The sequence below is a fragment of the Salmo trutta genome, chromosome 3 (assembly GCF_901001165.1).
Source record: "Salmo trutta chromosome 3, fSalTru1.1, whole genome shotgun sequence".
NCBI classification, from domain to species: Eukaryota; Metazoa; Chordata; class Actinopteri; order Salmoniformes; family Salmonidae; genus Salmo; species Salmo trutta.
The window spans coordinates 28,646,627-28,662,266 of NC_042959.1; the positions used below are offsets into that span (position 1 = coordinate 28,646,627).

At 46.9% G+C, this 15,640-nt stretch overlaps 1 protein-coding gene across 3 annotated transcripts; it reads left to right on the plus strand.

Annotated features, from left to right (window-relative positions):
- Positions 1-4,263: 4,263 nt before the first annotated feature.
- LOC115172060 (E3 ubiquitin-protein ligase RNF38) lies at positions 4,264-12,217 on the plus strand. 3 transcript variants are annotated; one of them, XM_029729262.1, is made up of 12 exons: positions 4,265-4,474; positions 5,146-5,726; positions 8,411-8,460; positions 8,591-8,802; positions 8,956-9,334; positions 9,480-9,620; positions 9,851-10,039; positions 10,188-10,349; positions 10,507-10,610; positions 10,837-11,040; positions 11,146-11,245; positions 11,410-12,217. In XM_029729262.1, exons 2-12 carry the CDS (start codon positions 5,459-5,461, stop codon positions 11,470-11,472), a joined length of 1,872 nt encoding a protein of 623 aa, XP_029585122.1. In that variant the 5' UTR covers positions 4,265-4,474; positions 5,146-5,458; the 3' UTR covers positions 11,473-12,217. The 3 variants fall into 3 exon arrangements, with proteins under 3 accessions (XP_029585126.1, XP_029585122.1, XP_029585119.1); XM_029729266.1 differs by lacking the exon at positions 5,146-5,726 and having other exon boundaries at positions 4,264-4,474; XM_029729259.1 differs by having other exon boundaries at positions 4,265-5,726.
- Positions 12,218-15,640: the final 3,423 nt, after the last annotated feature.

Sequence of the window (15,640 nt, forward strand, 5' to 3'; positions counted from 1 at the left end):
ACGGTCAGAAACAGACTCCATGAGGGTGGTATGAGGGCCCGACATCCACAGGTGGGGGTTGTGCTTACAGCCCAACACCGTGCAGGACGTTTGGCATTTGCCAGAGAACACCAAGATTGGCAAATTTGCCACTGGCGCCCTGTGCTCTTCACAGATGAAAGCAGGTTCACACTGAGCACGTGACAGACGTGACAGAGTCTGGAGACGCCGTGCCTGCAACATCCTCCAGCATGACCGGTTTGGCGGTGGGTCAGTCATGGTGTGGGGTGGCATTTCTTTGGGGGGCCGCACAGCCCTCCATGTGCTCGCCAGAGGTAGCCTGACTGCCATTAGGTACCGAGATGAGATCCTCAGACCCCTTGTGAGACCATATGCTGGTGCGGTTGGCCCTGGGTTCCTCCTAATGCAAGACAATGCTAGACCTCATGTGGCTGGAGTGTGTCAGCAGTTCCTGCAAGAGGAAGGCATTGATGCTATGGACTGGCCCGCCCGTTCCCCAGACCTGAATCCAATTGAGCACATCTGGGACATCATGTCTCGCTCCATCCACCAACGCCACGTTGCACCACAGACTGTCCAGGAGTTGGCGGATGCTTTAGTCCAGGTCTGGGAGGAGATCCCTCAGGAGACCATCCGCCACCTCATCAGGAGCATGCCCAGGCGTTGTAGCGAGGTCATACAGGCACGTGAGCCCACACACACTACTGAGCCTCATTTTGACTTGTTTTAAGGACATTACATCAAAGTTGGATCAGCCTGTAGTTTGGTTTTCCACTTTAATTTTGAGTGTGACTCCAAATCCAGACCTCCATGGGTTGATAAATTGGATTTCCATTGATTGTTTTTGTGTGATTTTGTTGTCAGCACATTCAACTATGTAAAGAAAAAAGTATTTAATAAGATGATTTCTTTCATTCAGATCTAGGATGTGTTGTTTAAGTGTTCCATTTATTTTTTTGAGCAGTGTATATTTTATATTTGAGATTCTTCAAAGTAGCCACCCTTTGCCTTAATGACAGCTTTGCACACTCTTGGCATTCTCTCAACCAGCTTCATGAGGTAGTCTGGAATGCATTTCAATTAACAGGTTTTTGGTAAAAGACCAAGACCATATTATGGTAAGAACAGCTCAAATAAGGAAAGAGGAATGACATTCCATCATTACTTTAAGGCATGAAGGTCAGTCAATGCAGAACATTTTAAGAACTTTGAAAGTTTCTTCAAGTGCTGTCGCAAAAACCATCAAGCGCTATGATGAAACTGGCTCTCATGAGGACAACCACAAGAAAGGAAGACCCAGAGTTACCTCTGCTGCAGAGGATAAGTTCATTAGAGTTACCAGCCTCAGAAATTGCAGCCCAAATAAATGCTTCACAGAGTTCAAGTAACAGACACATCTAACATCAATTGTTCAGAAGAAACTGCGTGAATCAGGCCTTCATGGTCAAATTGCAGAAAAGAAACCACTACTAAAGGACACAAATAATAAGAACATACTTGCATGGGCCAAGAAACATGAACAATGGACATTAGACCGGTGGAAATCTGTCCTTTGGTCTAATGAGTCCAGATTTTAGATTTTTGGTTCCAACCGCCATGTTTTTGTGAGATATCACAGAGTAGGTGAACGGATGATCTCTGCATGTGTGGTTCCCACCATGAAGCATGGAGGAGGTGTGATGGTGCTTTGCTGGTGACACTGTCTGTGATTTATTTAGAATTCAAGGCACACTTAACCAGCATTCTGCAGCGATACACCATCCCATCTGGTTTGCGCTTAGTGGGACTATCATTTGTTTTTCAACAGGACTATGACCCAACACACCTCCAGGATGTGTACGGGCTATTTGACCAAGAAGGAGAGTGATGGAGTGCTTCATCAGATGACCTGGCCTCCACAATCACCAGAGCTCAACCCAATTGAGATGGTTTGGGATGAGATGAACCTTAGAGTGAAGGAAAAGCAGCCAACAAGTGCTCAACACAGACTTTCAGTACACATATAGGGAAGGACACTCAACAAGCATGGCACTTACACAAATGACTGATGAATGGCTGAGAGAAATTGATGATAAAATGATTGCGGGGGCTGTCTTGTTAGACTTCAGTGCAGCTTTTGACATTATCAGTCATAGTCTGCAGCTGTAAAAACATATGTGTTATGGCATTACACCCCCCTGCTATAATGTGGATAAAGAGTTACTTGTCTAACAGAACACAGAGGGTGTTCTTTAATGGAAGCCACTCAAACATAATCCAGGTAGAAGCAGGAATTCCCCAGGGTAGCTGTTTAGGCCCCTTGCTTTTTTCAATCTTTAATGACATGCCACTGGCTTTGAGTAAGGCCAGTGTGTCTATGAATGCTGATGACTCAACACTATACACGTCAGCTGCTACAGCAGCTGAAATGACGAAAACACTTAACAAAGAGCTGCGGTTAGTTCCGGAATGGGTAGCAAGGAATAAGTTAGTCCTAAATATTTCCAAAAGTAAAAGCATTGTATTTTGGACAAATCATTCACTAAACCATAAACCTCAACTACATATCGTAATGAATAATGTAGACATTGAGCAAGTTGAGGTGACTAAACTGTTTAGAGTAACCCTGGATTGTAAACTGTCATGGTCAAAACATATTGATACAACAGTAGCTAAGATGGGGAGAAGTATGTCCATAATAAAGCACTGTCTGCCTTCTTAACAACACTATCAACAAGGCAGGTCCTACGGGCCCTGGTTTTGTCGCACCTGAACTACTGTTCAGTCATGTGGTCAGGTGCAAAGAGGGACTTGGGAAAATTGCGGTTGGCTCAGAACATGGCAGCACTGCTGGCCCTTAAAAGTACACAGAGAGCTAACATTAATGACATGCATTTCAATCTGTCATTGCTCAAAGTGGAAGAGAGATTGACTTCCTCATTACTTGTTTTTGTAAGAGTTGTTGGCAAGTTGAAGGTACCAGGTTGTCTGTTTAAAATACTAGCACACAGCTCGGACACCCATGCATACCCCACAATACATTTCAACAAAGGTCTCTTCACAGTCCCCAAGTCCAGAACAGACTATGGGAGGTGCACAGTACTACATTGAGCCATGACTACATGGAACTCTATTCTACATCAGGTAACTGATGCAAGCAGTAGAATCAGATGTAAAAACCACAGAACAGCGGGACTGTGAAGTAACACAAACATCGGCACAGACACATGCATACAAACACATGATAACATACGCACTATACACACGTACACATGGATTTTGTGTTGTAGATATGTGGTAGTGGAGTATGGGCCTGAGGGCATACACTTAGTGTGTTGTGAATTATGTAATGAATGTATTGTAATTGTATAACTGCCTTAATTTTGCTGGACCCCAGGAAAAGTAATGGGGATCCATAATAAATATAAATACACATATCTGGGAACTCCTACAAGATTGTTGAAAATAATTCCAGGTGAAGCTGGTTGAGAGAATGCAAAGAGTGTGCAAAGCTTGCCATAATATGGTATTTTACCAAATAGGGCTATCTTCTGTATACCACCCCTACATTGTCACAACACAACTGATTGGCTCAAACGTATTAAGAAGAAAATAAATTCCACAAATTAACTTTTAACAAGGCACACCTGCTAATTGAAGTGCATTCCAGGTGACTACCTCATGAAGCTGGTTGAGAGAATGCCAAGAGTGCGGAAAGCTGTCATCAAGGCAAAGGATGGCTACTTTGAAGAATCTCAAATATAAAATATATTTTGATTTGTTTAAAACTTTTTTGCTTTCTACATGATTTCATATGTGTTATTTCTTAGTTTTGATGTCTTCACTATTATTCTACAATGTAGAAAATAGTGAAAATAAAGAAAAACCCTTGAATAAGTAGGTGTGTCCAAACTTTTGACTGGTACTGTATATTTTGGTATGTGTCAATTTCGACAGATCCCCCCCCCAGCCCCCCCCCAGCCTATTTGGCATTTGCCAGAATTGTCAGATGGCCAATCCGCCGCTGATACCAAACCAAATTCCTTAGTACTGAAACAAGACTACTGAATTATTAATTAGGTTGATTCTTCCCCGTCGTTTACCAGACAAAGCGAATCAATGCAGTGATCTTTTGTTATCGGGATAAACAACAATATGGCCTGAAAAAGACACCACTGGTTTTAAATGAAACATATGCACTAATAAATATATTCTAGTTGTGGTATATCTTTGAGGATTTTTACACAATGTAACAAATGTGTCGTCAGAGATTTATGTACTCGATTAGATCGGTCTGACCAGAGATCTGAAAATCCCAATGATTGATCTCCATTTACGCTCCCCACTGACATCTACAGAGAAAACACCACTAGCTTCAGCCGTGAATGTACATTTCGTGGTGGGGATTTAAATCGTATGAAGACCAGCATTATTTGAAGATCAGGCAAGGCATTCGGCCGCGCCTATCTCGGATCAACCAACATCGTCTAAAAAGGTTAGCAGCATGCATGCCAATGAGCAGACATTCTTGCTAGCGCTCTGTAAGGCTTGGTAATGTCGGCAGCGAAATTGTTTTCCTCCTGCTAGCGAAGATAGCTTTCATGTTAGCAATAAACTCGTTAACAACGACGGGTTGAGTTAAAATGTTAGTAGTAACAACGCGTAGTTAGTAATGTAGAATCAGTGGTGGGTTACCAAGTGTATAATGTGAGAATTCAGAAATATTACAAGGTTTTATGTAGGAACTTAGCACTTCTGAACCGTGGTTGTGTTAGCTTACGTAAGCTAGCCCGCGATCCAGCTAGCTATAATATGCTAAACAGCAGCAAGCTAAGTTTGTTGGCTAGCTAGCGACAGTTAATATTATTACAAAGCCAGCTGTGTGTTAACGTTATCAAACTAGCAAATACTCTAACTAGCTAACTGAATGTGAACTCTGGCTAGCTTGCGTGCCATTTCACCAGGAAAAGTAGAAAGCCAGTAACGTTAGTCGCCAACCAAGCTTCATAGCTGATGAGACAATAGAAACCCGAAGGGGTACAGCCCAGATACATTCATTAAAGCTTTTTTTATTATAATGTACCTATCTGTATTGTTTGTTTTGATTCGATTGCATACGGTGTATTGCAATGACAGAACAAAGTAACATGCCAAATCGACCTCTAGGGATACAAATAAAGCCGTTTTTGGAGTGTTGACTGACAGTGACGCGCAACACAGGCAGAGGGGAGAGCTGACAGGAAATACCCATCGCTGCTGATGGTGTACGAACGACAGTAGAGAGGACTACTCGTACACCCGCCGCTTTCCGTTTTACCTACGCCCCAAACCAAGCGGTTCATGCGAAGGAAGATACTCTCTAGAACAGGCCGATTACGAAGATAGCAAGGAGTGGCGGCCAGGCGAGAGGGAGGCTACGGCAAACCATCTCTCCCAGATATACCTCCATTACGCCCACCTACCACCGCCTCCTTCAGCCATGGATCCGCCGAGGACTCGGTCACGTTCAGGTTTCTTTCATTATGGCATGAACGGTGGTGGCAACGGCAATAACACAATCAACAATGGGAACATGATGAATGCCAGCGGTGGGATCGGGGTGAATTACCCTCAACAAAACAACCCCGGCTGGGTTCCGCACGGAGCGCGCGGTAGCTATTCGGAGAACCAGCACACCCAGGGGAACTACCTGTCCGGTGGGGCGCAACGCCACCCTTCCCACGGAGCACACAGACACCCCGGCACCGGTAAGCTTGAAGGCTCCCATTCCATACGAATCTAAATGCATCACACCCCGTGCATATATTAGTGTACCTTTGTGATTTAGCATGTGCCAGGCTTGACATGTAAACAGTGCAGTCTTCCTCCTTTCAGTGCAATGTTCCAGCTGTTTGTCTAAAAAGATAAGACGCCAACAACCAGATTTGAACATCCAGTGTTGTCTGTAGTCAGGTGGCTATGCAAGTAATGGGCTTTGACTCAGTTTCCTCACTGCTTATGTGAATGGCCTGTCCATCCAGTCTGCCTGGCCTATAAATTGCTTAGATTTCCAAACAACATGAACACATTTCAGTTATTGAAAGATTGCTCATGTCACCTTCTCAGAGCATTTAAGGGAGCTTTGAACAAATGGGGAGTGAGGGAGCTAGACAGGACAGTTGTGGACTAGGTACATTTGCATATGGAGATGTGCAGAATATGTGTTATGACTTGATAACCTTAATTGTTTTCTGGAAAAGAAAATACTTATGGTTTGTGCTACACAATTTCTATGTTGTAGTAATATACATCTGAGGCTGTAGGCTTGGGCGATATACTGTATAACAGGGTATTTCATAATACTGCTTATGTAGAGTTTATTTTTTTGTTCAGTGAAAAGTGGTCCCATGTTTTACCTCCAGTGGGTGGGCCTGGCTGCCAAGTGGGTGGGCCTATGTCCTCCCAGGCCCACCCATGCCTGCACTCCTGCCCAGTCATGTGAAATCCATAGATTAGAACCTAATGAATGTATTTCAATTGACTGATTTCCTTATATGAACTTTAACTCAGCTAAATCTTTGAAATTGTTGCTTGTTGCAGTTTTATATTTACATTTAATTATATAAGAAATCTAAGATGTGTCAAATGATACCCAGCTCAGGGTTCCAGCTATGCATTTAGTTTGCTAGCGAAGTGGCTAGATGTCAAGATCAACCTTCTTGGTTACAGCAGAGACATTCAACCACCTCCTGAATCAACATACCTGTTGCTTAAATTCTTTTGTGCCCGCATTTGCATTTCATTTTTTTTTAAATGGCGCCCCTTGTGTGCACATTCGGTAATACCGTAGACACTGGTGTGGTACAGAAATGGTATGACTGTATGAACATCTGGATATCGCCAACCACTGAGGCAGTAGACGTCAATGAGCTCTGAGAATACTGCCCCCTATGGTGGGATGGAACACGCACCGAAGAGTTTCCCATGTGAGCCATAATGGCATGTTCAAACAGTGATGGTTACTCTGTCAGCCATGCTTTCAACAGTGACGTCAGTCTGTGTTTACCCAAGTAGTCTTTCGTGGCTTCCACTAACCTCTGAAGAAACGGGTTACCGTTATAACGGAGTGGATTCCCTACAGGCAGAAAGGTCTATGAATGCAAGCTTTTAATGGAGAGCTTTTGTAATAGCACGTTTGCCATCCAGACCTAAAATAACACTTGCGCATACGCACACTTTTGAACGTGCTTGTGCGGCACACACACACACACACTCCCTGCTCTAAGCAGCTGCAGATGCCTCTACTTGAATACCCTGTGTGTGATTTACGGTCTGTGTGTTCTGTGAGCAGAGCTCTCAGCATGTCACGCCTCTGAACATCACTTTCAGGGGAATGTGTTAGGACTGGATTTGGAGGTGTTGAAAATATGTCTGTGCATTTTACCACGGTTTCTCTCCCTCTCTGAGGTCAAACAGATAAACTGTGTGTTTTGGGCTCGTGGAAGAGCAGCTTAGACTAGTGGCTCAATCCTGGAACCAGGGTTGTATGCAGCTGCTGGCTCAAATAGGGGCCTTTTCTGTACTGAGGCCCAGATGCTAGGACAACGCCTTATAACCTGGCAGTCCTCACCCAGCCCAATGTCTGGATCTCTGTCCCTCCCTGTCGGAGCTGAGCGCCAGTCGCCTGGCTGCTCTGTTCTGTTCTGCTGGCGGGGCGTCTTTGAGCTGTCACTCTCCCCTGACTTCACAGAGCAGCAGAGAGGGCGATGGGATCGCTCTCAGATCTGTTGTTTTTGAAGCGACGGAGGGAGGGAGGGGGCTAGTTTGGAGATGGGAGGCTGGGGAGGGAGGTGTTTTCAGAGGACTGTTTTAAAGCAAACTCCATCCGCACAGTTCAAGGGCATCTCTGCCTATTGGAGGGGATTGTGTCTGTGTTAGATTGAGGCAGCAGAGGGGGTAGTTTTTATATTTGAGATCAGAGAACAGTGAGATTATTGTTACATCTTAGAATGGGTCTCCCTCTTGTCAGTGGCAGACACTGTCTGACTGAACCAGGCAATTCAAAGCCCTACACCAGTTTCCCATACTCATCCTCAGGTCCCCAAGGGGTGCCATTTTTGTTTTTTGCCCTAGCACTACGCAGCTGATTTAAAATGATCAAAACGTGTAGATTTGAAGCACCTGTGTAGTGCTAGGGGAAAAAAACACGAGTTTGGGGAAACCCTGCCCTAGACTGAGCAGACTTCATCCAGCAATAATAGGTGCATATTTGTTCCCTCAGAGTTTAGACACAATTTGGGCCACTACTTTCTCTACAGATGGTAATTGCAGAGAGGGTTTAAAGGAGCATGACTACTGATGTGTACCTGTTAGCCCGCCCAAGTCTGAGCTTTGAGGTTTTGTGTGGCCTATAGCCTGGTTTGACCCTCCTGTTATTCTCTGTGGCCGTTAGGTGTCCTGCACTTCCACCCTGATAACATCTGCAGTGATGAGCGGGACAAGGTAAGTATATTTACCTCCCCCTATTGTACCAACACAGCAGTAGAAATGCTATAGCCTTATTTAACACCATGCTGTCTTTCTCCTCCCTTATCTCTTTCTGTGGCTGTCTCTCTCTCGGTCTCATCTATAGATGGAGGACAGTCCTAGCCCCAAGCGACAGCGTCTTTCCCAGCAGTCTATGTTAGATCTAAGCTCTGCCCCTCCCTCCACCCCATCCTCTCCCATTCGTCCCTGGGAGCTTCCCCACACCCCCACTACCTGGGCCACACCCCCACCCAGTCGCAGGCCACACCCCCACTACCTGCCAGAACGATGCCACACTCCTGTTCGCAACCGCCGCAGGTGTGTGTGTGTGTGTGTGTGTGTGTGTCAATGTTACAATGAGTCCACATCAGTGTGTAGTCATTCTTCCTTGGGGCATTATCTGTTGTGATAAGATGAGGATGTTTGGTATAAATTATGATGTAATAATGTCAAGCGTCCTCTCTTCCCCAGTCCTCCAATGAGACGCCAGCGTGGCCGCCGTGACCGTCTCACCTCCCACCCTCATCACAACTCTCACCCCCAACATCATCATCACCACCACTACCACCACCATCACCACAACCCGCACCATCATCATTCTCACCCCCACCACGGCCTCTCAGCAGGGCCTCAGGATGAGAACTACCGGCACCCCGTCCCCCCTCAGAGTTACCCCTACAACCAGCAACCCCCCCGGGGGCCAGAGGAGCGCCCCTACCACCCCCCCAACCTATCCCCACGCCCCCTCCACCACCCTCCTAACCTGTCCCCCAGGCTGATGCACCCTGCCGCCCACCCCCAGCACCCCCCTCAGCAGCAGAGCAGTGTTGTGCTGGACCTCCATGACCAGGTCAGTGGGGAAACAAGAAGCCATTTTGTTTGTGTAGTTGTCAAATGAACATTATTGAATTTGATTAGAGGCATCTTTATCCTTCTATTTGGGCGTTCAGGTAACGTGGTGGTTTGAATTCTGACCTTTTGACTTCTGCTCCCAGGGTTCTTCTCAGGTGTCGTACCCGGTCTCTCCCCCTGGTGCACCCCCTGGCCTGTCCCCCCGCTCTGCCCCCCCGCAGCTCCCAGCATGCTCGGTGGTCTTCAGTGGACAACACTACCCTGTCTGCAGTGTTCCTCCATCGGTGAGTTCAACTACCCTGTCTGATACAGTTCGCACGGTATGCCTACTTCATATGGGTCCAATTCCCTCCCTGTTTTCCATAAGCATGTATGTTCATGTGTACATAATGCGTCATTATCTCTCATCTATATTATAATAATAATAATAATTATTATTATTATTATTATTATTATTATTATTATTATTATTAATGTTAATAATGTATTTTAAATGGCTCCCTCTTGGTCTCAGGTTCTGCAGACATGCTCTGTGCAGCACCTGCCCATGCCCTACCCATTCCCTTCCCTGCTGTCCAGTGACCCCACCTTTCTCCTGCCCCCTCCCCACCTGTCCCACCATCCCCCTCACCTCCCCCACCATCCCCCTCACCTCCCCCAGCCTGGACAGTTTGGACCCTACCCCACACAGCAGGCCAGATCGGTGAGTGGCATTAGCAATTTGAACCTCCATTAGCGACTTAAAGCAGTATTTTAGTTAGTAATTGAAGTTGTAGGTAGTCATTTAACTATTTGGGTAGCTCCACTTGCTCTCATGTAATCAACCCCCCCTATCTCTCTCTCCCTCCTAGCCGTTACAGAGGATAGAGAATGACGTGGAGCTGTTGGGGGAACACCTGTCCTTAGGGGCGGGTCTCCACTACCCCCCCGCAGCCCACCCCGGCCTGCCCCCCCACTCCACACAGCTCCACTTCCTTTCCCATGATCCACTGCCACAGGAGTTCTTTGGAGTGGTGAGTGTGTCTCTCTGCCATTCTCCTCAAACCACCTTTATCACACATCAGGGTGATGGGTGCATCATTATCTTTTAAGCCATTTTAAAAGCCTGTGTTGACTTTATTTTAAAATCTGGTATTGCCAGCGACGTTGATTCCACATCTCTTCTCTCAGTCGTATCCCAGCTTCATGCCACGACGTATCCCAGGACGACGCTACCGCTCCCAGCAGCCACTGCCACCCTCGCCTTACCACCCCAGTTTCCTGCCTTACTTCCTGTAAGTCCACCATCCGCTTCTAGCTCGACCTCATGGGAGTTGTAGTTTAGAGAACCTGGAGACGCTGGCATATTGTGTGGAAGAAACCTACTCTTGTGGCACAGCATATTTGTGTAAATACTGCTGAGCTTTCATGTACAGCATGTATCTGCCACTCTCCTCAGTTCTAATGCGCTGTGTAGGCACACAGTGTCTGTAGGTAAGTGCGTTTCTCTCCCTCTGTCAGCTCCATGCTGCCAGTCCAGCCAACAGGCCCTGCCATCAGCCTGGAGCTAGACGTAGATGACGGAGAGGTGGAGAACTATGAGGCGCTTCTCAACCTGGCTGAGCGTCTGGGAGAGGCCAAGCTCAGAGGACTGACCAAGGGAGACATTGAACAGCTGCCTTCCTATAGGTTCAACCCCAACAACCACCAATCAGAACAGACGCTGTGAGTACTTCCCCTATCAGAACTGAGTATGAGGATATTATCCTTCGCACTTACCGATCGTACAGTTGCCGTTTGTTGTAATAACGTTGTACTGTTGATTTGCAGGTGTGTGGTGTGTATGAGTGACTTTGAGTCTCGTCAGCTGCTGCGGGTTCTACCCTGCAGTCATGAGTTCCATGGAAAGTGTGTGGACAAGTGGCTCAGGGTGAGTTTCTCTCGCTCCAGTATTTCACAATTCAGGATCAACTAGTTGGCAAACGTCTTCATTCTTAGTTCCCTCAAATCTGGAGTTGTTTCCCCGTAATGATCAAGTCATCCCTGCAGGTTAACTGACATTGTCACTCTCCCTCCCTCTGGTTGTCTCTCCAGGCTAACAGGACGTGTCCCATCTGTAGGGCTGATGCCTCCGAGGTCCAGCGAGACTCGGAGTGACCAGCAGGGGGAGACAACCACGCTGACAGTTGTAGCACTGCCCTCCATCTCTCCTTTAGCGCTCTTGCCCTTCTGTCCTCTCTTTATACTCAAACTCCATTCCCACTGGTCCAGCACACACCCATTGCATCTCTCTAGCTCTGAATGTCCTTCAGTGTGTGTGTGCGTAGGAACGTGTCTATCTGTATGATTCCTGGCGTTGGTATGTACCAGCGTTGTGTGTGTATGATACTGTATTTTAGTGTCTCTGATCGTGTGTGTGTGTGTGTGAGGTATGTGTGTGTTTAGACTTGGGTGTCCACACGGCCCTCTCCATGTAGTTGACACTTAAAGGTCCATGCCACTGCGCTGCCTCTCTGTAGAACTAGTTATTGTTTAGTTTCTCTGCCTGGCTGTTTACCTCGTCATTCCTGTTGCTCATTGTTACCACGACAACGCGCTTCACCGTATTCCTCTGACGTTTCTCTTATTCTATTTCTGTTTATTTTTGTTCCTTATTAAATATGATCAGTTTGTCTGACTGCAGTGGCACATATATATACTGTATAAATATATGAATATCTGTATACCAAATAAAAGGCTTGATATTAACTTTTTAAAAATCACATTTTGTACAGGTTCTTTTTTTTTTTTTTGTATTATGAGCTGTGGTGCAGTTAGGTTTGATTGTGCTCAATTGATTTGTGTTCTGGATGTGTTAGACTTTAGGTGGTGGTTCGTTAATAAAATACATTATACACACTGATCTGTCTGCTGTCTGTTTCATGTCGAGGAAACACACCAGGGTATAGGATTGCCTGAGGGCGGGCGTCCTATCACCTCTCCACAGAACATGATCCATCAATTTCCTGTCGCTTCTACATGTGTTCGTTAACACCCGGCAGGTGATCGCTAGCACGCCGCAGCCACCTGCTGCTTTCAGACATTAGTTTTTCCTGTGTGTTTCTTCTCAGTTGGTGGCTGGCTTTGTTTATTTGCACCTTAAACTGTCATAACTGCGTGCTGCCATGGGGTGGTGTCACAGTTCTTTCTAAGGCATGGGGAGTTATTTTAGAGGGAGGAATGGTTCTCTGTTCCAGAGGCTTCCTCTCCTTTATATCCTCATATGGTTCACTCCAGGTAGAGATGGAAGCCAGAAGGATACGTTTTACACAGACAGACTAATTCTGATCTTTTGCCCAATTATTGGTCTTTTGACCATTCTGATGTGTTCTTTTGCCATTTGGGCAAAAATATTACAATTGGGCTCCCTGTGTAAACGCAGGCTATAATAATCAGATGACACAACCATCCAGTTCTTTCAGATTGTTTAAGGGTACAGATTAGGGTTTTGTTAAGGACTAGGCACTAGATCAAAATGATAAAATGAGTCCCAAAAGACAAGAATGAACAGGTTCGACAAGGCAGGTTATGGTGTGTTTAACACTTTAACCAACACATTTTCCACAGTCTGGCCTATGAGATATGCAATGATCAACATATTAACTTGTGTTCACCCTGGCCAGTGACCCACTTACGCTAGTCTACTCTGACCCCCCGTGTGGAGCATCGACATAGCCGTGCGTCTGGCCTGTTAGTTGCCTAGTACACGGCTGTTCGCTACATGACATGGAGGGGGTGGGTGTCTGTTCATGGTGAGCCTTTCACCAGGCTGTCTCCAGGCAGTGTGCTCTCTGACCTGCGTAATGTAACCATACAGGATTACTCATTTGACTGCTTATACTCTTTCATTTTATTGTTCTCTTCCACTCTCTCTATTCTCCCTCTTTCGGGCATTTCCCTTACTCTACCCCTGCTTCCTCTCATTTTGTTTTACTCTCCTTTCTTCGTATCGCATTTGATGATTCATGATCCAGCTAAAGAGAGAGAGGTTATTATTCCAAGCTGAATGCCCTGGCTCTAAGTAGCCTGATGCATGGAGAGTGAATGAGATCCGTTTAGCATATTGTCCCCTCACGCCACACTGGTGCGTTGGGCCTGTCGTGGAACAGAAGCCTTCCTCTGAGACACCCTGACACTGATCCACACCTCTGTCTGTCACCGACACTGTCAGGAGTCATCTGGTACTCCAGATGCAGACGGATCTAAACACATACACACTGGACACAGGAGACGGTTGCATTTCACTTGTGTGGGATGTGCAGAAGGAGAAGGAGAGAGGGAGGGAGTGGTAGGTAAAAGAGAGGTAGAGGATGGAGAGGAAAATAGTCAATGGTAACTGCAGGTTTCTAAAAACTGAGAAATGCAACTCAGCTCTGAGCAGGTCTAAAGATGAATTAGCGTTCTAGCAACTATCTCTCATTAACTTTCACCAATTATACAACGGTATAAGAAACAGTTTCTTACAAAACAGCAAAGGGAGAGAGAGTGTGTGTGAGACAGCAAGAGAGACAAAAGGAGAGCGAATCCTAGTTCATGTTTAATTGAATCGGAGGCCTTTTGGCCCAACTTTGATGACTCAGAACAATAAGCAGAGGAGAGGCAACCCTTCCCACGTCCTTCACCCTAAATACCCTTCCATCCCTTCTCCCTCCGCTGTGACCACCGCCCATCCCTCCTCCCTCCGCTGTGACCACCGTCCACCCCTTCTCCCTCCGCTGTGACCACCGTCCATCCCTCCTCCCTCCGCTGTGACCACCGCCCATCCCACCTCCCTCCGCTGTGACCACCGTCCATCCCGCCTCCCTCTGCTGTGACCACCGTCCATCCCTCCTCCCTCCGCTGTGACCACCGCCCATCCCACCTCCCTCTGCTGTGACCACCGCCCATCCCACCTCACTCCGCTGTGACCACCGCCCATCCCTCCTCCCTCCGCTGTGACCACCGTCCATCCCTACATCCTCCGCTGTGACCACCGTCCATCCCGCCTCCCTCTGCTGTGACCACCGCCCATCCCGCCTCCCTCCGCTGTGACCACCGTCCATCCCTCCTCCCTCCGCTATGACCACCGCCCATCCCTCCTCCCTCCGCTGTGACCACCGCCCATCCCTCCTCCCTCCGCTGTGACCACCGCCCATCCCTCCTCCCTCCGCTGTGACCACCGCCCATCCCTCCTCCCTCCGCTGTGACCACCGTCCATCCCTCCTCCCTCCGCTGTGACCACCGCCCATCCCTCCTCCCTCCGCTGTGACCACCGTCCATCCCTCCTCCCTCCGCTGTGACCACCGCCCATCCCTCCTCCCTCCGCTGTGACAACCGCCCATCCCTCCTCCCTCTGCTGTGACCACCACCTATCCCTCCTCCCTCCGCTGTGACCACCGTCCACCCCTCCTCCCTCCGCTGTGACCACCACCTATCCCTCCTCCCTCTGCTGTTATCTATCCCTCCTCCCTCTGCTGTTATCTATCCCTCCTCCCTCTGCTGTTACCACCATCTATCCCTCCTCCCTCCGCTGTGACCACCGTCCACCCCTTCTCCCTCCGCTGTGACCACCGTCCACCCCTCCTCCCTCCGCTGTGACCACCGTCCATCCCTACATCCTCCCGTCCAAACCATCCTCCACCCCTCGCAGAGTAATGAAATGGAAGAGATATGGGATCTCTGCCTAAACTGTCTCTCCAGTTAAAGCTGAATGAATTCACTGAGCACTGTTTCACATTCTCTGTGGGTCACTCTCCGTGTTATATCTCTGTGTCTGTCTCTCAATTCATTTTGAATTTAAGGGCTTTATAGGCATGGGAAGCATATGTTTACATTGCCAACGTAAGTGAAATAGATAATAAACAAAAGTGAAATAAACAATAAATAATGAACAGTTAACATTACACTCACAAAAGTTCCAAAAGAATAAAGACATTTCAAATGTCATGTTATATCTATATACAGTGTTGCAATTATGTGTAGATAGTTAAAGTACAAAAGGGAAAATAAATGTAAATATGGGTTGTATTTACGATGGTGTTTGTTCTTCACTGTTTGCCCTTTTCTTGTGGCAACAGATTACAAATCTTGCTGCTGTGATTGCACACTGTGGTATTTCACCCAAATACATATGGGAGTTTATCAAAATTGGATTTGTTTTAAAATTCTTTGTGGGTCTGTGTAATCTGAGGGAAATATGTGTCTCTAATATGGTCATACATTTGGCAGGAGGTTAGAAGTTCAGCTCAGTTTCCACCTCATTTTGTGGGCAGTGTGCACATAGCCTGTCTTCTCTTGAGAGCCAGTT

Bases quoted from the DNA above. Each gene is read 5' to 3' on its own strand.
- LOC115172060 (XM_029729259.1), top strand. From the start codon at position 5,459: ATGGATCCGCCGAGGACTCGGTCACGTTCAGGTTTCTTTCATTATGGC. The intron at 9,335-9,479 runs GTCAGTGGGGAA...TTCTGCTCCCAG, and splicing joins TGCTGGACCTCCATGACCAG to GGTTCTTCTCAGGTGTCGTA. The intron at 10,040-10,187 runs GTGAGTGGCATT...TCTCCCTCCTAG, and splicing joins CCACACAGCAGGCCAGATCG to CCGTTACAGAGGATAGAGAA.